Source organism: Camelina sativa, chromosome 2, assembly GCF_030686135.1.
Source record: "Camelina sativa cultivar CO46 ecotype springtype chromosome 2, ASM3068613v1".
Classification (NCBI taxonomy): domain Eukaryota; kingdom Viridiplantae; phylum Streptophyta; class Magnoliopsida; order Brassicales; family Brassicaceae; genus Camelina; species Camelina sativa.
In genome coordinates, this window is record NC_141881.1 from 30,009,513 (window position 1) to 30,030,304 (window position 20,792).

Sequence of the window (20,792 nt, forward strand, 5' to 3'; positions counted from 1 at the left end):
CAACGTGGCAAAAGCTGAAGCTTTTGTCCGAAGAAAATGATTTGGGCTTACCAAAATATAAAACCCAGAATCATTTGGGCTTTATTATAATCATCAAAAAGCCTTTTTGTATATCTTCACCACCTATAAGTTCACCATGTTTTCAATCACAACATCCACGTGCGAGTAGCCAGCCAGCCATTAGCACAAAACTCAACAACCAGTCTACTACAAACATCATTAAAGGTTTGATTTTTATGATTTTCACCGTTTGGTTTTGTTCTTTCAATTGGTGCTACATTGGACCCCTAAGCCAACGGATCAATTTGGGTCTTTCTTGGTATAAAATAAATTTTATGGTTTAAGTTAAGAGAATAAAATAAGTACGAGGGTGTAAATGGGAAATTTAGAAAAGTAATAATTATGTCTCTGCAAATCAGAAAATGATTTATCTTCTTGAAAAGGCGAAAGATATGTCTATAAATTGTTTTCGAATAGCCAAGGCTCCGCTTCAATCATTTGCATCAGTAAAGACGAGACCTAGAGATTCACCAAACCGTCTCGTTTCTGTATTCGGAATCAAGTCTTTTCCTCCTTCATTTGTTACTCTCAGAGTTATTTCATCATCGATGGCTTACGAGAAAGAGCTTGATGCTGCTAAGAAAGCTGCTTCACTCGCTGCTTGTCTCTGTCAGGTTAGGGGTTCTTTCTTCTTTCTCAGTTTTTTCCCCACATTTAATCATTACCCAGATTCTAAAGTTTGATTCTTTAGTATACCCATTTTGTAATTTTCCTAATTTCGTTTGAAATGTTGTGTATTGCATCTGTAATTGGGATTTAGATTCTAGTGATATAGTGTAATGATTCATTTGATTCTTTGCATGTCTTTGATTCTTTAACAGCTAGAATCTGTCATTGTTTGTTTTGGGTTTGTTTCAGAAAGTTCAAAAGGCTCTGTTGCAATCAGATGTTCAATCAAAATCTGATAAAAGTCCAGTGACCGTTGCTGATTATGGTTAGTTTATTAACTTTTCCCTGTTTATAAAAGTTGATCTCTTTGAATCTTACTAAGATTGTGATGAAATCAAGCTTTTAATCTGTCTTGGGTTGAGTTTCAGGTTCACAAGCAGTTGTTAGTTTAGTCTTAGAAAAAGAGCTCAATTCTGAACCCTTATCATTGGTGGCCGAAGAGGTTAATGAAACAGTTTAATAAGACCTTGTTAGATGTCACTTACATTGCTTATCTTGAGTTTTATGTTTTAGGACTTACATTGTCTTAAATGATCTCTATAGGACTCAGGCGATCTACGCAAGGACGGTTCTCAAGATACTCTTGAGCGCATCACGAAACTCGTGAACGAAACTTTAGCTACCGAGGAGTCGTTTGATGGTTCTACTTTGTCCACAGATGATCTACTCAGAACCATTGACTATGGATCATCTGAAGGCGGTCCAAATGGTCGACACTGGGTCTTGGATCCTATTGATGGCACTAAAGGGTAAGTTTTAAAAGTATCTACAAATCTTCTTATTTCAAAGAAAGATTGGTAAAGTGATTGAACGTGTTTGGTGATATTAGATTTCTGAGAGGAGATCAATACGCAGTAGCACTAGGATTGCTCGAGGAAGGGAAAGTAGTTTTAGGTGTGCTTGCTTGTCCAAACTTGCCATTAGCATCCATAGCAGGAACCAACAGCAACAACTCTTCATCCAATGAAATTGGATGCCTCTTCTTTGCTACGATTGGCTCAGGGACATATATGCAGCTCCTAGATTCAAAATCGTCTCCCGTCAAAGTACAAGTCTCTAAGGTTGAGAATCCTGAAGAAGCATCGTTCTTCGAGTCATTTGAAGGAGCTCACTCTCTACACGGCTTATCCAGCTCCATTGCCAATGTAAATAGCATCTCTGTGGTTCTAGTGAAGAAACTAAACAATTGTGCATCCATTTGATCGTGTTATTATCTTTTGTTATGTACAGAAACTCGGTGTCAAAGCACCACCTGTACGTATCGATAGCCAAGCAAAGTATGGAGCTTTATCTAGAGGAGATGGAGCTATATACTTACGGTTTCCTCATAAAGGATACCGTGAAAAGATTTGGGACCATGTCGCTGGTGCTATAGTTGTCACAGGTTAACATAAAGCTCTCTGTCTCTCTCTCTCTTTTATGTTACAACACCGAGATGCGAATGTGATCTGATAATAAGTGTAATATCGGATTTTTGGTTTGTGTGCACAGAGGCGGGTGGAATTGTGACGGATGCAGCGGGAAAGCCACTGGACTTCTCGAAAGGGAAGTATCTAGATTTGGACACAGGGATTATCGTTGCTAATGAGAAGCTTATGCCACTGCTTTTGAAAGCAGTTCGTGAGTCCATAGCTGAGCAAGAGAAAGCTTCAGCTCTCTGATTCTTTCTTCTCTCCTTCTTTGTTTTCTTTCCCAGCAGTAACTGGTTGTTTGTTTCACTTCCTTTCAACTAAAAGTGAGGATAGCTTCGTCGTAATTCAAATAAAAAAAAAACATGAATCTCCGGTTTGGGCTAAGTATAATGGGCAGAAGAATGTTTAGTTTGGGGAAATTTGGGCCGGAAAAGGCCTTTTAAGGTTATCATTGACCGACGTGTCTAGAGCGCGTACACCACTTTTTTTTTATCTTAATACGGAAGTAAGCGCGTCAAGTAGAATCTTTCCATATATATATGTAAATAATTTAAAGTGTATTATATGTTTCGTGACATATAAAATACTTTTAATCCACAAGAAAAGAAAATAAAAAAGCTAAAATTCGCGATTTTATTCCCAAATAATATATCCCCATTCACGATGAAGAGTTCTTAGGAAAGTCATTTATATGGTCTAGTCAAATTATTTTTTTATAAAAAATATGGACGAGTACAAATCTCAAATCCACATTAAAGTGCATATAATCTCATTTTAAAAGCGAATTATATAATACTAATCCGTACCGTATGTTTTGGTCTTAATCCCTGTTATGAAAGATATTTTGTGTTAATGACAACACAAGAACCTGTTTTCAAATGAGGAGAGACGGAGGAGCCACACAAGTGTTCTCACGTCATTTAAAATTATCTTAAAAAGCAATTTGCAACATAATTTAATTGTTAGTGTAGCTCTAATTAATTTATCTGACGACGAGTGGCGATAAAATAAAAAGAAGAACCTATTCTCCCTATGATTCTTTTTCTTTACAACAAAAAATAATAAGAATTGTAATAAAGCAAAATCTCTTTCGAATAAAAAGCATATCAAAAAAAAGTTTTAAGTTGAACATATCCACAAACCCAAAATTGATCATTTTGGTGATATATAAAAAAAATGAAAAAGTAACAATCATATACTATATCTTAACAAAAAAAAAAATACAAAATAAGTCTAACATTTACTGCTGGAAAAATATCTAAAACAATATATATCTTTAAAATATAAATAAAAAAAAATCTCTGTTTGTAAAGGAGAAATATCTTCCCATTGGACCAATTCATTCTTGGATTGTTTATCTATTTATGTTTTTCCTCATTCTGATTTCTCTAACTTACAAGATAAAGGCAATTTGCAATCTTCAGAATATATAAAAACATTTTAAAAAAACTTATACTAAAATTATATTATTAATTTTGAGAAATTTTCATTTGTCTCTAACTCTTAACGGTAGAGGACTACTATGCCTACTTTTCCACAACGGTAGAGATTGGAACATGTTTATTATTTTATTATATATATACCTACCCAAAACATAAATAAACTAAACAAAAATTACTAATTTATTGACGTACTATATAAATAAAACCAAGAAACAATAATAAAACAATTAAAAAACAAATTGAGAAGAAAGAAGAAGAAGAAGAAGTTGCTTCAGAGTCTCGAGAGGTTTTATCATATAAAATCGAATCCTCTGAGATTTTTCATTTCATTCCTTCTTCTTCGTTTCTTTCTTCAAACTTCGTTCATTCAAATGTCTTACGATGAAATGCTTACTGCTGCAAAGAAAGCTGTCTCTCTCGCCGCTCGTCTTAGCAACGTACGATCTCTATCCTCTCTTTAATGGATCGTGTACACATATGTTCTTCTTTTCTTTCTCGATTTACATTTTTTTTTTTTTGTTATCTTTTGGGTCGTTGACATTGGGGATGATTGTGTGTTCATGAGAAGTTAGATGTTTTCTTTAAACTCTTTTTTTTGTGGAAATAAATAAAATAAAGTAGAGAGTAAGAAAAATGTTGGAAACTGTCAACTGAGTTTGAGTGTTTTCTGATTAGGGTTTGCTATCCGGATTTTGATTTTATCACAAAATGAAAATGGGGGGATCTGAAATTTTCAATCTTGTTGTGTATATCTCTGAGATTTCAGTGGGTTTTGATTTGTGTACCTCTATTACTACTAACTAACTCATCTCAGAGACTTGATGAGTCAGGTTGTTCTAATCTAAAGTGAAATGTGTTTGCTTTATGCTTGTTATGTTTAACAGGAAGTGAGGAAATCTCTGTTGGTAACTGACGTTTGGAACAAATCTGATGATAGTCCTGTTACTGTTGCTGATTATGGTTTTAGCCCCCTCTCTTTCTTTTTCTAAATGTTAGATTTTTCATATCGTCTCTTGTCTGATGAATGAAAAACAAAGACATGTTCTTTTATTTTCAGGCTCGCAGGCGGTGGTTAGCCTTGTACTAGAAAGGGAACTCAAGAACGAACCTGTTTCTTTAGTCGCTGAAGAGGTAATGCAAAAAAAACATTAATTGCAGGTTCTTTTTCTTATTTATAATAATGAAGTTATAAGCTGATTTTGTTTATGTGATATATATGTGTGTAGGATTCTGGTGAGCTAAGGAAGATTGCTGCTGAGAATGTTTTGGCTCGCATTACAGAGCTTGTGAAAGATACTCTTGCAAGTGATGAATCATATGCTGCTTCTCCTTTGTCTTCCGACGATGTGCTCAACGCTATAGACCGTGGTAAATCAGAAGGTGGTCCTAAGGGTCGCCATTGGATCTTGGATCCTATTGGTGGCACTAGAGGGTGAGTCCCCCCCCTCAATTACTCTAATCTTATTGATGTTTCCTTAAGCACAATGCTATCATATATAAGAGAACTCGAAACTGATAATTTTTGTGAAATTCCAATTTGTAGATTTATAAGAGGAGAACAATATGCAATAGGATTAGCATTGTTGGTGGAAGGCAAAGTAGTTCTTGGTGTAATGGCTTGTCCTAAGCTTCCTTTGGCATCAACTGCTGGTAACACACTCAAGTCTTCACCTGAAAAAGTCGGTTGCCTTTTCTATGGTTCGGTTGGCACCGGGACTTATGTCCAGTCTCTCAGTGTTGACTCTCTTCCTGTGAAGGTAAATCACTCAGAACCACTCTGTTTCAATTTGTCTTACATCAAAATATATATATATATTGCTAAAGAAATTATCAATATGCGCTATTAGGTAGAGGTAAGCAGCGTAGATGATCCCGCGAAAGCGAGTTTCTTCGAGTCATACCACACACCTGTCCCCATCCATAACACCATTGCTAAGGTAAAACATCTTCCTTACATTCTGTATCTATATATCTTCCTGTTAATTTGGTCTGAGTTTGATTCTGTTTTGTCCTGGTGACAGAAACTGGGGATAAAAGACTCACCAATCAAGATCAACAGTCAGACAAAGTATGCAGCTTTATCTAGAGGAGATGGAGAGGTGTACTTGAGGTTTACTCGCAAACCAAGGCCCGAATCAATATGGAATCACGCCGCTGGCTCAATCATCGTTTCAGGTAAAACCCATTTAGCTATTCTTATCCACATTAGCTTTTGGTCCATTGTTCATGAACCAATGATCACACAAATGCTTGTGTGTGAAATTGCAGAAGCGGGAGGGAAAGTGACTGATGCAGCTGGGGATCCGTTGGACTTTTCGAAAGGAAAGTATCTTGATTACAAGAGAGGAATTGTTGTAACGACGCAGAAACTGTTGCCAAGGCTTTTGAAAGCAGTAAGAGAATCAATTAAAGAAGAAGAAGAGGAAGAAGAGAAAGCTGCTTCTGTTAAACTTCACTAACACGCAAACTGTAATATACTTTTTATTGTTGTTGTCTTTGGGTATATATACTCTGTCTGTATCTGTGTTCTTTTCACACAGTCTATTTATTAAAAAAAAAAAAAAAATACCTCACCTTTGATATATAAGAAAACACTAATTTATCTTTAGTTTTGGTGTTAAGAAAGCTCGTTGAATTAAGTTTATTTTATGCTAATAATAATCGGAAATATGTGAATCTATTTAGAAATGTTTTTTGGTAAGAATTGTGAAACGTAGCTATCGATTGCTACGTGCAGGACTTAGTTAATTCGACAATAGAAAAAAAGATGATGCCTTTCTCTGTCGCATATAAAAAAGGACAAAATGAAAAGACCTTTCTTTCTTTAAGAGTTAACACAAAGAAGAAGAACACTTCACAATTATGATAATGATTTACACTCCGGTCGAATCTTCCACGAAACTTCTTCTTCTTATATAATATATCAAATGACAAATCATATAGAGAGAGCTTATTAGTGTATTGATTATCCAATTTGTTTAGTGTTTAACGATCTATGGACAATGACCACTCTTGTTTTCTAACGACTATTATTACAATATGCAAATCGATACAAAAATCCGTGAAATATTCTAAATGATAATATTACGTCTACATATTCTATAATTCCTTATCTTTTAATTTTCTTCTTTTTAAACGTCAACTTGTTCTGGCATTACGTGGAAGACGGTTTGCACCACTAACTCCGTCCCGCACGAAACTCTATTTTATATATCAGTGTTGACTATGTCCTCCCTTCGAGTCTTGGACTATAACATCTGCGACTGCCAGTGGCATGCACAAATATATAATAATAATGTCTATAAATTGGCTAAATAAAACCATACTAGTAAGCTTTTTTTATAGACATACAGTCTTGAAGCTTTTCAATGTCTTATGAGAAGGAGCTAGCCGCTGCAAAGAAAGCCGTCTCTCTAGCTGCTTGTCTCAGTCAGGTAACTACAACTACTTTCTTATCTTCCATTGAACTATACCATCACATACCGTAACAATTTGGACCTAGAAAATCAAAGCATGGAGCTTGTATGAATCGTTGAAACTAAACAAACCTTATAATGTAATGAATCAGGAAGTGCAGAAGACTCTGCTGCAATCCCAAGTATGGAAAAAATCCGATAGAAGTCCGGTTACTGCAGCTGATTACGGTTTGTACCTCCTCGTTTGCTTTACCCATTCAAATTCAACTTTCGGATTTGCTAGAGTCGGTTGCTCATTAGAATCAATCAAGAAATGTCTTAACTTCATGGTTTCTTCAGGCTCGCAAGCTGTGGTTAGTCTTGTATTGGAGAGGGAACTCCAACCTGAAAAACTGTCACTAGTAGCCGAAGAGGTGAAATTACTCAGAAACACGTTTATCCAAGGTTTTATAGTATAGATGTTACTCGGGTTTTCTCGTACTTATGTCTGGGAAAAATTGTTACAGGAAACTGGAGATCTGCGAAAGAAGGGAAGTGAGGAATTCCTAGAAGGTATTACAAAGCTTGTGAAAGATACTCTAGCTTCTGAGGAGTCGTACGCTGGCTCTCCTCTATCCACAGATGATGTGTTAAACGCTATAGACTGCGGTAAATCAGAAGGCGGTTGTAGCGGCTGCCACTGGATTCTTGACCCTATAGATGGAACCAAAGGGTAAACAAATCTCTGTAATCTGTGTGCTTTCACTATGCTTTACCTTAGAAACCGGATTAATGAATTTCTCTGCATTTTAAGATTTGTAAAAGGAGAGCAATACGCCGTGGGATTAGCCTTGCTTGTGGAAGGCAAAGTGGTGCTCGGTGTCATGGCTTGCCCGAATCTTCCCGTGGCTTCTGCGGTTGGTGAGACTGATAAGTCTTCCCCCGAAGATGTTGGCTGCCTTTTCTTTGCTACAACGGGTTCAGGGACTTACGTGCAACCTCTCAAAGGAAATTCTCCGCCACAGAAGGTATCATTTACCTATCCAAAGCTAAACCATGATAAATCTGCAATTTTCTGGTAGTGTTAAAGAGAGTGAAAGCTATGTTGACAGGTGAAAGTGAGTAGCAATGAGAATCTCGAAGAAGCGAAATTCTTGGAATCATACCATAAACCAATTCTCATCCATGGTACCATTGCAAAGGTAACATACTTTATTCTTTCTATTACAGTCTGCTCTTATGTTGGCTATAACCAAGTGGAATTCTTACTACTAAGACAATCTGTTTACGGTTAGAGTAGAAACTCGGGATCAAAGCATTACCTGTAAGGATTGATAGCCAAGCTAAGTATGCAGCTTTGTCCCGAGGAGACGCAGAAATATACTTGCGTTTCACGCTCAGTGGATACCGCGAGTGTATATGGGACCATGCTCCTGGTTCAATCATCACCATAGGTACAAAACCCTTTTCAATGCAAAAAACTGTTGCCTGAATGCACATTTCAAAGCAATTGGTTGCTCGCTATGTTGCCAAGCACATAATGGGATCTAGATTTAATACCCACTTATGTCACTTTTAATGTATAATGAAAACTACGAGAAGACTATTATTAATAAACAGAAGTGAACAACATAACCTTGTGCAGAAGCTGGAGGCGTAGTGTGCGATGCTGCAGGGAAATCTCTAGACTTCTCGAAAGGAAAGTATCTTGCTCATGAGACAGGGATCATAGTTACCACCAAGAAACTCAAGCCATGGATTTTGAAGGCAGTTAGAGAATCTATGGAAGAGGAGAATCTTTATTTCTGAGACACAACTGAAACTGTATAATATTTGTATTGGTCTGAACTGGTATGTGGTGTAAATATTTAGTTCATATAATTGGATACATCAGATATGAATGAATAAATGATACCAAGGAAGATTCAACTTTATTTCTTTTTCATCTTTCAAAAATTGCTTATACTGTAGTATGTGTCCACAAGGAATCTACGCTAACCTTCCAGATTCTTTTTACAAAATCAAATCACCAAAAGAGGAGAAAAAAGGACCTGAGAAACTATCATCAGCATAAGTATACATCCCAGGCGATTCAGTTTGTTACTAAGAGCTGATGATGGATTTAAAATGTCGTCTAAGATTATGTTCTGTTCCAATCACCCGTCCTCTTCTTCTGAATCCTGCAAAAGAGCACCGCGTTTACGCGTTCTACAAAAACCATAGCTATTTTCAGACCAAGATTATCGATACTAATATGGATGTTGCATGAGATTCCAATAGGATATGATATGTATATACCTTCGGTGAGCAGGAACTCGTTTAACAGGTTTTGCTGTGTTAGCTTCTCGGGAGGATTTCTTGGCTGCAACCAGAAGATACAAATGATAAAAACGGTGATGTTGATGATCATTGTATACATATAAGACTTTTGATTATTGTTTACATATAAGATTTTCTGGGCAAAGAGTTGAAGAAATGTGGTTAAACATGACTAACCAGGAGAGTCTTGCTGGTTATCTGTTGATGGAGCCATAACATCTAGCTTTCCAGAGAAGTTTCGTTCCAGTTGGTTATGGGTACCACCGTCCCTCTTATCCTGATCACAATGCCGCGAGATTTTTCAACCAAAGTAAGAACTGTTGATTAGAGAAACACCATTAGAACTTCCAGTCGAAAGATACCTTTTCATCAGTTGCTGCAGCTGACGAACTCACTTCTCCTGATTGAAAAAATAAGTGTACAAGGAAAAAACATTAGAGTATAAAACCAATTCCCTTATTTACGGTTAACACTATCTTCCCAAATAAATCCAGCCTCGGAAGCCAGGATCCCATATTATAGTACATTCGATAGTGTAAATAAGCATTCTCTACTACTATGAAGAGTGTCTAGTCTTTTTATTTGCAAGAACAGCCAAATAACCTCATTGTAACAATTCTTATACCTTGTAAGTGCTGCTTGCTCTTGAACTCTCTGAACAACTCGAAAGACAGATTAGCCATTGCCTCACTAGCAGCAGATGAGTCCACCATCTTTGTTAGAGTAACTATTATGCGAGGCATTCCTTTGGCCTTCTGAGAAACTAATCGCGCAATCTCAACACCTAAACAATTATGTGATTTGAAACACACACAAAACTAAGAATACCAACACAGATAATGAAATGCTTTGTAAACATAAGCTAACAAATCATATTCAACACAACAAATACAGTGAAGAAACTTTACCATTAGAAACTGAATTTGGTCCAAGCAGAAGAAGCTTCACATTATCTGATTTCAAAGAAGCTACAGTATAATCGACGAACTCAGACCACGAACCACCAATCCCAACAGTATCCCTCTGTTTTCAAATCAAGTATGCGAAGTTAAAAAATCAAGAGCAATCCTCCCAATAACAAGCCACTGAGATTAACCAATCAAACAAAAAGAAAGGAGTAAACGAACCATATCATCTAGCTTCGAGACGGAGAGGATCGTCGTCCAGACGCCGGAGACGAAGTCAGTGACATGGACTGTTAAGTTATACGAATCGGAAGCGTAGACGTGGAAGAGACATCGCCGGAGAAGACCCGTACCCGGATCCGATCGTTCGGGTACTACTTCTCCGAATATGGGTTCGAATTTCTCGAAACTCGCCATCTTTTTGAAAATTTCTGACGACGAGTTTTTGACATAAGACTAAAAGAGTCTTCTCTTCTTCTACTCCGTAAACCGGTCCAATTCCAATTATTAAATTTTTAACCGTACCGAACTCGTACCGGGTTTTCGGTTAACAAAAATGATTTGTTTCCATAGAAAAAACAGATTGTTGTAATCATTACACTTTGGATACACATATGAATCATATATATCTGTAAATGTATCAGTTCCAAAAACCTTCTAAAACCCCTATTTGTAAGAACTGGCTGGAACCTTTTCTTTTTCTCCAGAAAGAATTAAAAAAATCTTTCTATAACAAAGAATCAAAACAGAGCTAACTTTGGTGATGTTTGGAGACTTCAAATCTGAGCAATGAAAAGTTCATTCCAAGTATCAGGGATCCCAGGTAAGCACCAATGCAAGCAATCGTTGATAACCGGAGTTGTAGTCACGTTACTACTAGCCTTCTTTGGTTTTCTAGGTTTGAGTTTTGACCCTGAGATATGAGCTTCATCTCTTAGCTCAGAAAGTGCAGTTATGTCAAGAATCTTTATCCTAGTCCCATTCACAGCACTCTCAACTGTTGTATCTATAGATCCATCATCGCCTGTGATTTCGCCTCCTCTAGACAAAGGGACTGTGTTGTTACAGTTTCCCCCTGTATTCCAATCTCCGTTTTTAAAATGTCTCGGAGATATCGTTCTAAAGAAAGCTTTCAACCGTGGATGCAATGGAAGCTCTGCATCAAGCCACTTCACAACGCTGTGTATTGTAAAATCCTTTGCGTTTTTAATATCCTTGAGGTATTCACCTTGAACCCGTGTTCCATTTACGTGCATCACCCAATGGTTTCCTTTGGCTTTCACCAGACCGTACTCCCACCCTACATTTTGAACATCTGGGCTATCTTTACCACCGCTGGCCATACACATTAGGGACTGAAACTGCTGCCGTCCCAATGAGTCTCCTATAAATGCTATCGTCTTGTTCTGCATTCTGGAAAATATTAAAAAAAGAAAGTTGCAGTAAGCAGTTCTGAGATATTTTGAAACACTTGCTCCACTACATCACATTCACACAAAATCCAAATCTACTTAAATCATATACATTACTCAAAAGTCACAGTGTCACAGTGTGTTACCATACCTTGTCAAGAAAGTGAATCTGTCAAAGTGTGGCATGTTGCAACCTTGAGGCTGCCACCGGTAACCCTCAAATGAAAAATCAGGTCTGCCCATAATTCTACAAGCCCACATGGTTGATAACCACTGATTACATTCAAAACCAGAATACAATGGTCTCTTCCTGTCTTTAACCCATTTCCCTTTTGCAAAGTTACAAACTGAAACAGAAAAAACCAAAATAGGACTATAATATCTTAAGATAACAAGAGTTCAAAAAGTTTGGATCATTATAACCAACACTAAAAGCTAGGAGGAACAGCATATAAAAAGATACCTGAAGAAGAAGAAGAAGAAGGTGAAAACTGACTTTTAATGTCAAAGAGATAAGAAGTACTAAGACGGTTTTCCTCGGAAACAAGGAGAATCACAACAAGAAGAATGAGGATAACCAAGGCAAGTGATACACTGCCTTTGAGTATGTGACTTCTCCCACCAAACATCTTATTAGAATGAATGCCAGAGATAACATCAACTCTCTTCTCTCAACAAAGATAGCTGTAACAACTTCTTAGTCAGTCATTAAATCTGGCAAAAGCAAAAAAAAAAAAAAACAAGATTTTTTTTTTTTTTATCTTTAACGTAACAATCAAAATCCCTAATTTTGGCAATTGAACTTGTAACGTCGATGTGTTATAATGATATAGTTTCTTCTTCAATCCGAAGTCATCCAAATCAGGAAACAAAACAAAATCAGGAAATTTAATTTAACTAACCCATGGAAAAGAAAAAAACGCTTTTAACGCTTAAACCCAAAATCAAAATCGCGCTAATGGAGCTCTTGCGTGATTTCCAAAATTTCAAAAGAGAAAGAAGATAGAATGATTTACCAGAAACGATTGATGATGATCGGATCTTTCCAAGAGAGAGCAGTGAAGTGTAGAGAGAGATCTGGGAATTACGAATCCACCTCCAAATTTTTGGATCTTTCACATGTTCCTCAATATACAATTACATCAATTTCGCAGTACGAGTGACTCATCGTTGATGTGTTTGTTTTCTTTTTGTCTTCTTGATTTATTTATTTTCTTGTTTTTGTTTTGCTGCCCTTCTTGAATTTTCGGCGCAATAATAAAGTTGGTAGTAATAATTTTGGTGCTTCATGTTCTTTTTGTTTTTTTACGCTTTAAATTTGTTCCCAGAAAAAATGCAAAAGTAAAAAAAAGAGAAAGTAAATCTAGATGCGTTAATTTCTGGGTGGTTTAACTAGTTAATAATTTTTTTTTTTCGGAGATAAATCTCGTCATAACTTTAAACAATAAAACACCAATCTTGAACCTTCGAGAATAAGAAAACAAAAAAAAAACAAAAGATAATTTTACAATAAAAGAACCATAATGGAACACGATGGTTCAGTACCAATCAAACAAACTGTTGAAAGGAATAGTTAAAACAATATTATTTGTCATTACGAAATTTTTTTTACTATTCATCTTTGTCAATGTAATTAAACTTTGAAAACATAGGATATTAAATACTAGTACGTATAATACTTATTCAATGTTTATATGTTTTGGAAACATGATTCCAGTTTTGAATGGTTGTATAGTCTACTCTGGACCGGATTAAAATTGGATTAGTCCACACTTAATTTACCATTCACTATGTATTGTTACATACTAAAAATCTTCAGACTAATATGTATTTAAGCATACAACTCTATACCAATGTAAATTCATTATTAGTTTGCATTTTTTATTTTATTTCTCAAAAACTTCGTACCATTATAAACTTCATACTAGTTTTCTCTATACCACATTCCAATGTTTTGCATATCAAAATAGTGATATACATTATCTAGTCTATAGTCTACACCATACTGTACGACTATTCAAAGCCTATATTTTTTAGAGAATATGCACTAGATACCACAATTTTCAAAAGTATTTAAGAAACTACCATAGAACCCACAATGTATTCTCTCTCCTCATATACAATTACTTTTATACCCATTACATATATTACATGTTATTTGTTTAAATATCATGTAATTTTTGTTTTGTGAACGAAATTATATATCGGTTTGGGTTCACAAATGAAATGGTTAGGATTTAAATTTTACAATTAGAACGAAATTTTATGTCGGTTTGGGTTCACAAATAAGATGTTTAGGGTTTAGATTTTACAATTAGAACGAAATTATATGTCGGTTTGAGTTCACAAATGAGATGGTTAGGGTTTAGATTTTACAATTAAAATGAAATTAGATGGTTAGGGTTTAAATTTTACAATTAAAACGAGATTATTTGTCGGTTTAGGTTTACAATTAAACATTATTTAGTTCAATATAATATGTAAAATATAAATATTACATGCTATTTTAAAAAATTACACCAAATATTTCACTCTTTCTATCTAACACTAAAACAATGAAAAAATGTTGTTGTGGTATTCTCTTAAATAACTTTCGAAATTGTGGTATTCTCCTAATTAACCCTATTTTTTATTTGATGCATAGATATTCGTAATATTTGTCTGTGAAGGTATCGGTGGAGACGTGGAGTCATCGCCTAAATATTTTTATGGTAAAACATCAGTTAGTTTACGTTGACATGCTGGAAACTTCTCGGAGGCGTGGATTTCTAACACCGACACTGCAACATTCATCGTTCAATTTCTTAATATCGCATTTAAGATGATCCGGCAACACTCGCGTGAATTTTAAAAGTACTGTAGAATAATTTTAACTAAACAAACCGGTGTATTAAATTCTTCTCAATGAAGTATAATAGACATGTTTTTTTTTTGTTAAAAGGCATATATAATAGACATGTTGTGTTCAATGTCTAATACTGGTACTTCGTTTATTAACTTGTTTGTATATGCATGTCTCAAATCTCAATCATAAGCATTGTTTTGTATATGCAAGTACGTACATCATAAAGTTAGATGTGTTATTTTAGTAGTTGACAAATGAAAACGATGTATTTCAGTATTACTATCTCCTCCAAAGATGAGTTATAAAAATAGAGGAAACATACCTATCTCCCTATCGTATCGGGCATATATAATAAACAAGCAATGAAACAAAAACACGTTAGTCGATCAAAAGGGAAACTATATAGGTTCTTGATTTTGATTAAAAACATTTGGTCCCTCCCAACAAGTTAAATATATCCTTGGATTGAGATTGAAGATAGCTATAACAAACAACTATGAAAGTGTAACTATTGCAAAAACAAACAAAAAAAGTTCAATGATAGAGTAAAGTTTTTAAAAGTGTGAATTAGCTTTTTAGCTAAAAATCATGCCGTAGTAACCACTCCTCAACAACTTGATTTATATCATCATGATTAGTAATTCTAATTAGTAAAATAAAAAATAAAAAATGCAAAGGTCTTAAGCAATTGACTAAAACGAATTTAATTATAATGGAAGTAATTTAGAGATTTTTCGACCACTACTAAATTGACGGCTACTCCGTAGTTCTCTCCGCTTATTGTGATGGTGGCAAATCCCATCTAAATATATAAGCCTTTTTTAAAAAATTTGTCCCCTAATTCTTAAATTTAATTCAATATTTGTTCATTAATTAAGATTTTTTTCTTTTTATTGTGGATTAATCAAAGAAATTCGTAAAAGATCAACAAATAAATTGAAATTTATTTAACCATCTTCTATATATGTAATTAATGAATTACACACACCTTTCTTTATCTCCTCCATCTCTCAGCATACCCCCGTGACATTCGAATTTTCTCGAGAAAGTGAATGAAAATGGCTCCGTCCGTAGCTCGAAATTGAGATTCAGATTTTCATCTCTTTCTTCCGTTCTCTCATTGATTCTCGCCTGTATCAGGTCCGCCTTACGTACATTTACTCTTTTTTGTTTTGTTAACCTTATGTTGCTGCTTAGTGATGATCTCGATGATGTGAGAATAATGATGGTTCTACCCTAGATCTGTTCCGGATCTGTTGTTTTCTCTTCGTTAATCTGTTTATTGATTTTTTTTTTGTTGTCTTTCTTGTTGTTGTTCTTGAGTTTTTTCGTTTGATGGCTGGTCTTGTAATCTGGGTTAAAACTTTAATGGCTAGTGTTTTTAAGCAGATCTGTTGAACGTTACCTTTCGTTCCCATTAGCTTTTGCTCTTATCCAGAACTCAAATCAAAACGAGTTTGTAATTGAGATTGAAGTTTAGAGATAATCGAGCTCATATATGCTTTGCATCTTCAAGAAATATGATTTGATGATATAGAGATCTTATTATTTTGCTCGCCTATCATCCAATTTCTTTGTTTCTCTATAGGCGTGTACACGAATTGTTATCTTCTGTTGCTTAAATCAGAAGCATGGCGCAGCCAAGGTACACTAGGATAGATAACAGGAGGCCTTCGTCAAACTATTGCTCGACGGTGACAGTAGTTGTTTTCGTGGCACTATGCTTGGTTGGGATCTGGATGATGACGTCATCTTCTGTTGGACCTGCTCAGAGTGTTGATGAGGTTTCTTTGGATAACAAAGATGGGATAAAGAAACAGATGACCCCACCTCCACCTGCAGAGGAAGGCAACAATGGTCAGAAGTCTGAAGACTCATCTGGTGAAACACCGAACGAGGATAAAAAAGGAGATGGTGATGGAAGCTTGAACAAAGAGGATGAGAGTTCGAGTAAACAAGAGAACCTGGAAGAGGAGAAGAAAGAAGAGTCTACTCCATCTGGTGAGACAAAAAGTGAGACCCAAGGTGGGGAAGATAAAAATGATGACTCCAAGTCAGAAAATGGTGATGGAGGAGGTGATTCAGATGAGAAGAAAGATTTGAAAGACAACCCAGATGAAGAAAACCCTGACACAACTGAAAAGAAAACTAAACCTGAAACCGAGGATAATGAGTCGGGTGAGGATGGTGAAAACCAAAAGCAGTTTGAGTCTGATAACGGTGAGAAAAAATCCAGTGATGATGATAAAGAAACCAAAACTGGCAACGAAGATACTGAAACCAAGACTGACAAGGAAAACACTGAGACAAATGTGGATGTTCAGGAGGGTCAACCTAAAAACGAGACCTCAGGTGATCTTTCGCCTCCTGGGGCACAATTAGAGCTACTGAATGAAACTACGACACAAAATGGTTCATTTTCAACCCAGGCAACAGAGTCCAAAAATGAGAAAGAAGCTCAGAAGGGTTCTGGGGATAAACTTGATTACAAATGGGCACTATGCAATACAACAGCTGGACCGGATTATATTCCGTGTCTCGATAATGTGCAAGCCATTAGGAGTCTTCCGAGTACTAAACATTATGAGCATCGTGAGAGGCATTGTCCAGACAGCCCACCCACCTGCCTTGTTCCTTTGCCTGAAGGATACAAGCGGCCAATTGAGTGGCCCAAAAGTCGAGAAAAGGTCTGTTGAATTTGTTCTCTTTCCTATTTAGGTATTTATAATTTACAAAGAACCTAATACCACCATTTTCATTTATGCAGATCTGGTACACCAACGTCCCTCATACCAAGCTTGCTGAGTATAAGGGGCATCAAAATTGGGTTAAAGTTACCGGTGAGTATCTAACTTTTCCTGGTGGAGGAACCCAATTCAAGCATGGTGCTCTTCATTACATCGATTTCATACAGGAGGTTGGTATTCAGATGTTATTTTTTGTTAGAAAGTCTGAATTCGTGCTATAACCCATACCCGTGTTTCTTTTACGCAACCGCTTGTTTTCTACTCCCTTATTTTGTTAAAAAGCCTGTATCGGTTTGTACTTTGATTACTTTGAGGGTAGTATTTGTGCTTATGAAGTTCCCCTTTTGATGAAAATTTGCTTTCAGTCTGTCCCTGCTATTGCATGGGGTAATCGCTCTCGTGTGATCCTGGATGTTGGATGTGGTGTTGCAAGCTTTGGAGGTTTCCTTTTTGACAGAGATGTGATCACTATGTCCCTCGCACCTAAAGATGAACATGAAGCTCAAGTGCAGTTTGCTCTTGAGAGGGGTATTCCTGCCATTTCTGCAGTTATGGGCACGACAAGGCTACCTTTCCCCGGCAGAGTTTTTGACATAGTTCATTGTGCTCGCTGTAGAGTGCCATGGCACATTGAAGGTTAGCAGCATAGCCACGATTGATGTAGTCTTTGAATGGAAAACTTCTGGATCTTAAACATCTCTTTCTATTGGTTCGTCAAACTTTTTGTTATCTGTTTCTGATGTTTGTGTGCACAATACATGGCAGGTGGTAAACTCCTTCTAGAGCTTAACCGTGTATTGAGACCTGGTGGCTTCTTTGTGTGGTCTGCTACTCCAGTTTATCAGAAGAAGACCGAAGATGTTGAAATTTGGAAAGGTTGTAAAAAAACCGTTATGCTTCTTATATAATTGCATTGGAGCATATTTTCTCACACCTCATGTTGGCCTCTTTTGCAGCTATGAGTGAACTCATAAAGAAAATGTGCTGGGAACTTGTATCTATTAACAAAGACACTATCAACGGAGTAGGTGTTGCTACTTACAGAAAGCCAACCTCAAATGAGTGCTACAAAAAGAGATCAGAACCGCAACCTCCAATTTGTGCCGACTCTGATGATCCAAATGCATCTTGGTATATTTCTTTGTCAATTATTTTGTAACTGTGCTTAAAAAATCGGCGGTCTACGTTTACAAATACATGTTTTGTCGTGTGGTTTTTGTAGGAAAGTGCCGCTTCAAGCATGCATGCACACCGCGCCAGAAGACAAAACGCAACGTGGATCTCAGTGGCCCGAGCAATGGCCAGCGAGATTAGAGAAAGCACCGTTCTGGTTATCGAGTTCCCAAACTGGAGTTTACGGAAAAGCAGCACCAGAGGATTTCAGTGCTGATTATGAGCACTGGAAACGCGTAGTGACCAAATCATACCTTAAAGGTTTAGGAATCAACTGGGCATCTGTTAGAAATGTGATGGACATGAGAGCTGTTTATGGAGGGTAAGTAAAACATGATTTGCTTACGCTTACCGCTTTCATTCGTATCTAGATAATTTACAGGCAATCAAGAAACAGTGTATTGATGTTTCCTGCATCTTTAATGTTCGTGTTGATTCTCTTGTTGCAGTTTTGCGGCAGCCCTAAGAGATTTGAAAGTGTGGGTCATGAATGTGGTTCCAATAGATTCACCAGACACACTTGCAATAATCTATGAACGAGGACTCTTCGGTATCTACCACGATTGGTGTGAATCTTTCAGTACTTACCCGAGATCATACGATCTTCTTCACGCCGACCATCTTTTCTCCAAACTCAAACAAAGGTTTGTTTCTGTAAGAAAGAGTGAGTCTCTGTTTCAAACAATAGGAACATAATAAATAACAAACTCTTATTCGACTTTACAGGTGCAATCTAACGGCGGTGATAGCGGAAGTGGATCGGGTTTTGAGACCGGAAGGGAAACTGATAGTTCGGGACGATGCGGAAACAATACAGGAAGTGGAAGCAATGGTGAAAGCAATGAAATGGGAAGTTCGCATGACTTATTCTAAAGAAAAAGAAGGTTTGCTCGCTGTTCAAAAGTCATTTTGGCGACCCAATGAAGTAGAAACTCTCACTTACGCCATCGCTTGAGAAGACTTACTTCAAGTCCCACTCTTTTTGTACGTATAAACAAACACACTCTTATTAACTCATTGTCATCTTTTTCTTTTTTTTTGGGTCGTTTTATTAGGAAGTTTTTTGTTTTAGCGTCGAGTCTGAGTTGAGTCATTTGTTTGTACTATTTGCACATTTTTTATGTTCTCCAAGGTGAAGAACTTTGTTGAGGTTCTTTGGTAAAGTTAGATTACAGTTTAAAATGTATTACTCTTTGGTTTCTTCTATATGCTTGGTTGGAATAAACTCCGGGTATATTTTAACTTGAACAAAACTAAGTTAAGTCCAAAACTTACTATGTATCTGATGAACATTGTATATTCAATCAGATTTTTATCTTAAGATGAACTAAGTCTAACCAGTTTCACTAGACTTTCATCAACGCTTGTGCGATAATACTTTCTAATCTCTCTCAATAGAGTTTATAGCTTTGATAAATTCAAATGAACATGAGAATTTTCATGAATAGAGAGAGAGATAGATACACTGTTGGATTTATATAAGAATAGATAACAAACAAACTTCACCATTTCCAGAAAACATTGGAACCACACTTGTACTTGTCTTTGCCTTCGCATTCCAAAGCCAAATCTTCTGAGATAAATGGAACTTTCTGCAAACATAGAAAAACGAACAAGAACATTATAATCTCTTAAATTTGATTATTTCTCCAGAGAAAAAAAAAAAAAACACTTTAGACAAACCTTTTGCTTGGCAAGATCTTGGCAGCCAGTGAAATTGTCAGGGAACTTGCAGCTTCCGAATTGAACAGTGAATGCTCTCGCAAAGTTTGCTCCACTTGTTGCTAATCTCTTCTTGTCATTAAGTTCCTGTAATCAAAAATTTCAACATTTAGGTAAGATCTTTAGAGATGTCAAGATTCAGAGACTTTTTTAATGACTTACTTTGTTGGCTTTGCTCCTCTCGAGGTATTCATCAAAGACGTCAGCATTAGCCGAAGCAGAAACAACAGCAGTGGAGAAGAGTGTAGCTGCTAAGAAAACCATGGCGGATCTTCTTCCATTAGATCCATCAACATCATCACCAACAACTCGTTGCGCTTTGATCACAGGCATGACCATCTGTTTCTTCTGACCAAACCCAACTGATGAATTCACCAAACCCACTTTCTGGTTTAGCTCTACTGAGCCGGAACCGGAGATTGCATAGCTGCAAGTGAGAACACTCGAGTTCATGGCCGCCATTAAAGATCTCTTTTTTTTTTGTTTGATCAAGAGTTTTTGAGTTTGATTGGTGAGTGATGAAGGAAAATATTAGATTTTAGTATTAGAGTTGAATGAGGATGATGATGACGTGGAGTAGATGTAATAAGGGATTGTGGCTGGAGTGTGGATAAGGTGAGATTTCCCTTCAGTCCTATTGGCAAAAGTCCAAACCTTTTCTTATTACTCTAAGTTTGATGCTGTTGAAGTT

The 20,792-nt window shown here is 36.4% G+C and overlaps 7 protein-coding genes and 1 long non-coding RNA gene across 12 annotated transcripts; 4 read left to right on the plus strand and 4 right to left on the minus strand.

Moving 5' to 3' along the window:
* The first annotated feature begins 159 nt into the window (after positions 1 to 159).
* Positions 160 to 2,525, plus strand: LOC104741992 (3'(2'),5'-bisphosphate nucleotidase 1). Its single transcript, XM_010462950.3, has 7 exons — positions 160 to 674; positions 919 to 994; positions 1,098 to 1,171; positions 1,273 to 1,478; positions 1,559 to 1,874; positions 1,960 to 2,113; positions 2,221 to 2,525. The coding sequence occupies exons 1-7, from the start codon at positions 423 to 425 to the stop codon at positions 2,388 to 2,390; spliced, it is 1,248 nt and encodes a 415-aa protein (XP_010461252.2). The 5' UTR covers positions 160 to 422; the 3' UTR covers positions 2,391 to 2,525.
* Positions 2,526 to 3,531: 1,006 nt separating this feature from the next.
* LOC104742002 (putative 3'(2'),5'-bisphosphate nucleotidase 3) lies at positions 3,532 to 6,191 on the plus strand. Of its 2 annotated transcripts, none has more exons than XM_010462962.3 (8): positions 3,532 to 4,020; positions 4,468 to 4,543; positions 4,641 to 4,714; positions 4,810 to 5,015; positions 5,127 to 5,340; positions 5,431 to 5,520; positions 5,605 to 5,758; positions 5,852 to 6,191. In XM_010462962.3, exons 1-8 carry the CDS (start codon positions 3,955 to 3,957, stop codon positions 6,040 to 6,042), a joined length of 1,071 nt encoding a protein of 356 aa, XP_010461264.1. In that variant the 5' UTR covers positions 3,532 to 3,954; the 3' UTR covers positions 6,043 to 6,191. The 2 variants fall into 2 exon arrangements, with proteins under 2 accessions (XP_010461264.1, XP_087330112.1); XM_087473986.1 differs by lacking the exon at positions 3,532 to 4,020 and adding an exon at positions 4,109 to 4,348.
* Positions 6,192 to 6,523: 332 nt separating this feature from the next.
* On the minus strand, positions 6,524 to 7,265 carry LOC104742038 (uncharacterized). The gene is made up of 3 exons (XR_015571816.1): positions 7,132 to 7,265; positions 6,935 to 7,050; positions 6,524 to 6,846 (listed from the first exon to the last, which is right to left on the minus strand). It is a non-coding gene; the product is annotated as an uncharacterized LOC104742038 (long non-coding RNA).
* Positions 6,729 to 8,912, plus strand: LOC104742027 (3',5'-bisphosphate nucleotidase 2). The gene is made up of 8 exons (XM_010462991.2): positions 6,729 to 7,017; positions 7,152 to 7,227; positions 7,339 to 7,412; positions 7,506 to 7,711; positions 7,793 to 8,006; positions 8,091 to 8,180; positions 8,279 to 8,432; positions 8,624 to 8,912. Exons 1-8 carry the CDS (start codon positions 6,952 to 6,954, stop codon positions 8,785 to 8,787), a joined length of 1,044 nt encoding a protein of 347 aa, XP_010461293.1. The 5' UTR covers positions 6,729 to 6,951; the 3' UTR covers positions 8,788 to 8,912.
* On the minus strand, positions 8,888 to 10,801 carry LOC104742012 (uncharacterized). 2 transcript variants are annotated; one of them, XM_010462973.3, is made up of 7 exons: positions 10,425 to 10,801; positions 10,206 to 10,320; positions 9,923 to 10,081; positions 9,660 to 9,697; positions 9,475 to 9,574; positions 9,277 to 9,340; positions 8,888 to 9,186 (listed from the first exon to the last, which is right to left on the minus strand). In XM_010462973.3, exons 1-7 carry the CDS (start codon positions 10,617 to 10,619, stop codon positions 9,135 to 9,137), a joined length of 723 nt encoding a protein of 240 aa, XP_010461275.1. In that variant the 5' UTR covers positions 10,620 to 10,801; the 3' UTR covers positions 8,888 to 9,134. The 2 variants fall into 2 exon arrangements, with proteins under 2 accessions (XP_010461275.1, XP_010461283.1); XM_010462981.3 differs by having other exon boundaries at positions 8,888 to 9,158; positions 10,425 to 10,725.
* On the minus strand, positions 10,750 to 12,902 carry LOC104742043 (protein trichome birefringence-like 14). 3 transcript variants are annotated; one of them, XM_010463006.3, is made up of 4 exons: positions 12,631 to 12,902; positions 12,078 to 12,298; positions 11,766 to 11,961; positions 10,750 to 11,615 (listed from the first exon to the last, which is right to left on the minus strand). In XM_010463006.3, the coding sequence occupies exons 2-4, from the start codon at positions 12,241 to 12,243 to the stop codon at positions 10,979 to 10,981; spliced, it is 999 nt and encodes a 332-aa protein (XP_010461308.1). In that variant the 5' UTR covers positions 12,244 to 12,298; positions 12,631 to 12,902; the 3' UTR covers positions 10,750 to 10,978. The 3 variants fall into 3 exon arrangements, with proteins under 3 accessions (XP_010461308.1, XP_010461314.1, XP_087330126.1); XM_010463012.3 differs by having other exon boundaries at positions 12,078 to 12,328; positions 12,631 to 12,888; XM_087474000.1 differs by lacking the exon at positions 12,078 to 12,298.
* Positions 12,903 to 15,168: 2,266 nt separating this feature from the next.
* LOC104742060 (putative methyltransferase PMT26) lies at positions 15,169 to 19,604 on the plus strand. Its single transcript, XM_019238501.2, has 9 exons — positions 15,169 to 15,599; positions 16,048 to 17,146; positions 17,227 to 17,376; positions 17,572 to 17,842; positions 17,972 to 18,082; positions 18,163 to 18,337; positions 18,429 to 18,701; positions 18,829 to 19,023; positions 19,106 to 19,604. Exons 2-9 carry the CDS (start codon positions 16,091 to 16,093, stop codon positions 19,332 to 19,334), a joined length of 2,460 nt encoding a protein of 819 aa, XP_019094046.2. The 5' UTR covers positions 15,169 to 15,599; positions 16,048 to 16,090; the 3' UTR covers positions 19,335 to 19,604.
* Positions 19,605 to 19,757: 153 nt separating this feature from the next.
* Positions 19,758 to 20,614, minus strand: LOC104742069 (photosystem I reaction center subunit N, chloroplastic). The gene is made up of 3 exons (XM_010463031.3): positions 20,264 to 20,614; positions 20,063 to 20,188; positions 19,758 to 19,971 (listed from the first exon to the last, which is right to left on the minus strand). Exons 1-3 carry the CDS (start codon positions 20,561 to 20,563, stop codon positions 19,882 to 19,884), a joined length of 516 nt encoding a protein of 171 aa, XP_010461333.1. The 5' UTR covers positions 20,564 to 20,614; the 3' UTR covers positions 19,758 to 19,881.
* Between the last annotated feature and the right edge of the window lie 178 nt (positions 20,615 to 20,792).

Bases quoted from the DNA above. Each gene is read 5' to 3' on its own strand.
- LOC104741992 (XM_010462950.3), top strand. From the start codon at position 423: ATGATTTATCTTCTTGAAAAGGCGAAAGATATGTCTATAAATTGTTTT. The intron at 995-1,097 runs GTTAGTTTATTA...GTTGAGTTTCAG, and splicing joins AGTGACCGTTGCTGATTATG to GTTCACAAGCAGTTGTTAGT. The intron at 1,875-1,959 runs GTAAATAGCATC...TGTTATGTACAG, and splicing joins TATCCAGCTCCATTGCCAAT to AAACTCGGTGTCAAAGCACC.
- LOC104742002 (XM_010462962.3), top strand. From the start codon at position 3,955: ATGTCTTACGATGAAATGCTTACTGCTGCAAAGAAAGCTGTCTCTCTC. The intron at 5,521-5,604 runs GTAAAACATCTT...TCCTGGTGACAG, and splicing joins TCCATAACACCATTGCTAAG to AAACTGGGGATAAAAGACTC. The intron at 5,759-5,851 runs GTAAAACCCATT...GTGAAATTGCAG, and splicing joins TGGCTCAATCATCGTTTCAG to AAGCGGGAGGGAAAGTGACT.
- LOC104742027 (XM_010462991.2), top strand. From the start codon at position 6,952: ATGTCTTATGAGAAGGAGCTAGCCGCTGCAAAGAAAGCCGTCTCTCTA. The intron at 7,018-7,151 runs GTAACTACAACT...GTAATGAATCAG, and splicing joins TAGCTGCTTGTCTCAGTCAG to GAAGTGCAGAAGACTCTGCT. The intron at 7,228-7,338 runs GTTTGTACCTCC...TGGTTTCTTCAG, and splicing joins GGTTACTGCAGCTGATTACG to GCTCGCAAGCTGTGGTTAGT.
- LOC104742012 (XM_010462973.3), bottom strand. From the start codon at position 10,619: ATGGCGAGTTTCGAGAAATTCGAACCCATATTCGGAGAAGTAGTACCC. The intron at 9,341-9,474 runs GTTAGTCATGTT...TTCTGGTTGCAG, and splicing joins TAACCAGCAAGACTCTCCTG to CCAAGAAATCCTCCCGAGAA. The intron at 9,187-9,276 runs GTATATACATAT...TGGTTTTTGTAG, and splicing joins CGAGTTCCTGCTCACCGAAG to AACGCGTAAACGCGGTGCTC.
- LOC104742043 (XM_010463006.3), bottom strand. From the start codon at position 12,243: ATGTTTGGTGGGAGAAGTCACATACTCAAAGGCAGTGTATCACTTGCC. The intron at 11,962-12,077 runs GTATCTTTTTAT...TTTCTGTTTCAG, and splicing joins TTCTTCTTCTTCTTCTTCAG to TTTGTAACTTTGCAAAAGGG. The intron at 11,616-11,765 runs GTATGGTAACAC...AATATTTTCCAG, and splicing joins AGATTCACTTTCTTGACAAG to AATGCAGAACAAGACGATAG.
- LOC104742060 (XM_019238501.2), top strand. From the start codon at position 16,091: ATGGCGCAGCCAAGGTACACTAGGATAGATAACAGGAGGCCTTCGTCA. The intron at 17,147-17,226 runs GTCTGTTGAATT...TCATTTATGCAG, and splicing joins GGCCCAAAAGTCGAGAAAAG to ATCTGGTACACCAACGTCCC. The intron at 18,338-18,428 runs GTATATTTCTTT...TGGTTTTTGTAG, and splicing joins GATGATCCAAATGCATCTTG to GAAAGTGCCGCTTCAAGCAT.
- LOC104742069 (XM_010463031.3), bottom strand. From the start codon at position 20,563: ATGGCGGCCATGAACTCGAGTGTTCTCACTTGCAGCTATGCAATCTCC. The intron at 20,189-20,263 runs GTAAGTCATTAA...TTTTGATTACAG, and splicing joins AGAGGAGCAAAGCCAACAAA to GAACTTAATGACAAGAAGAG. The intron at 19,972-20,062 runs GTTTGTCTAAAG...CTATGTTTGCAG, and splicing joins AAGATCTTGCCAAGCAAAAG to AAAGTTCCATTTATCTCAGA.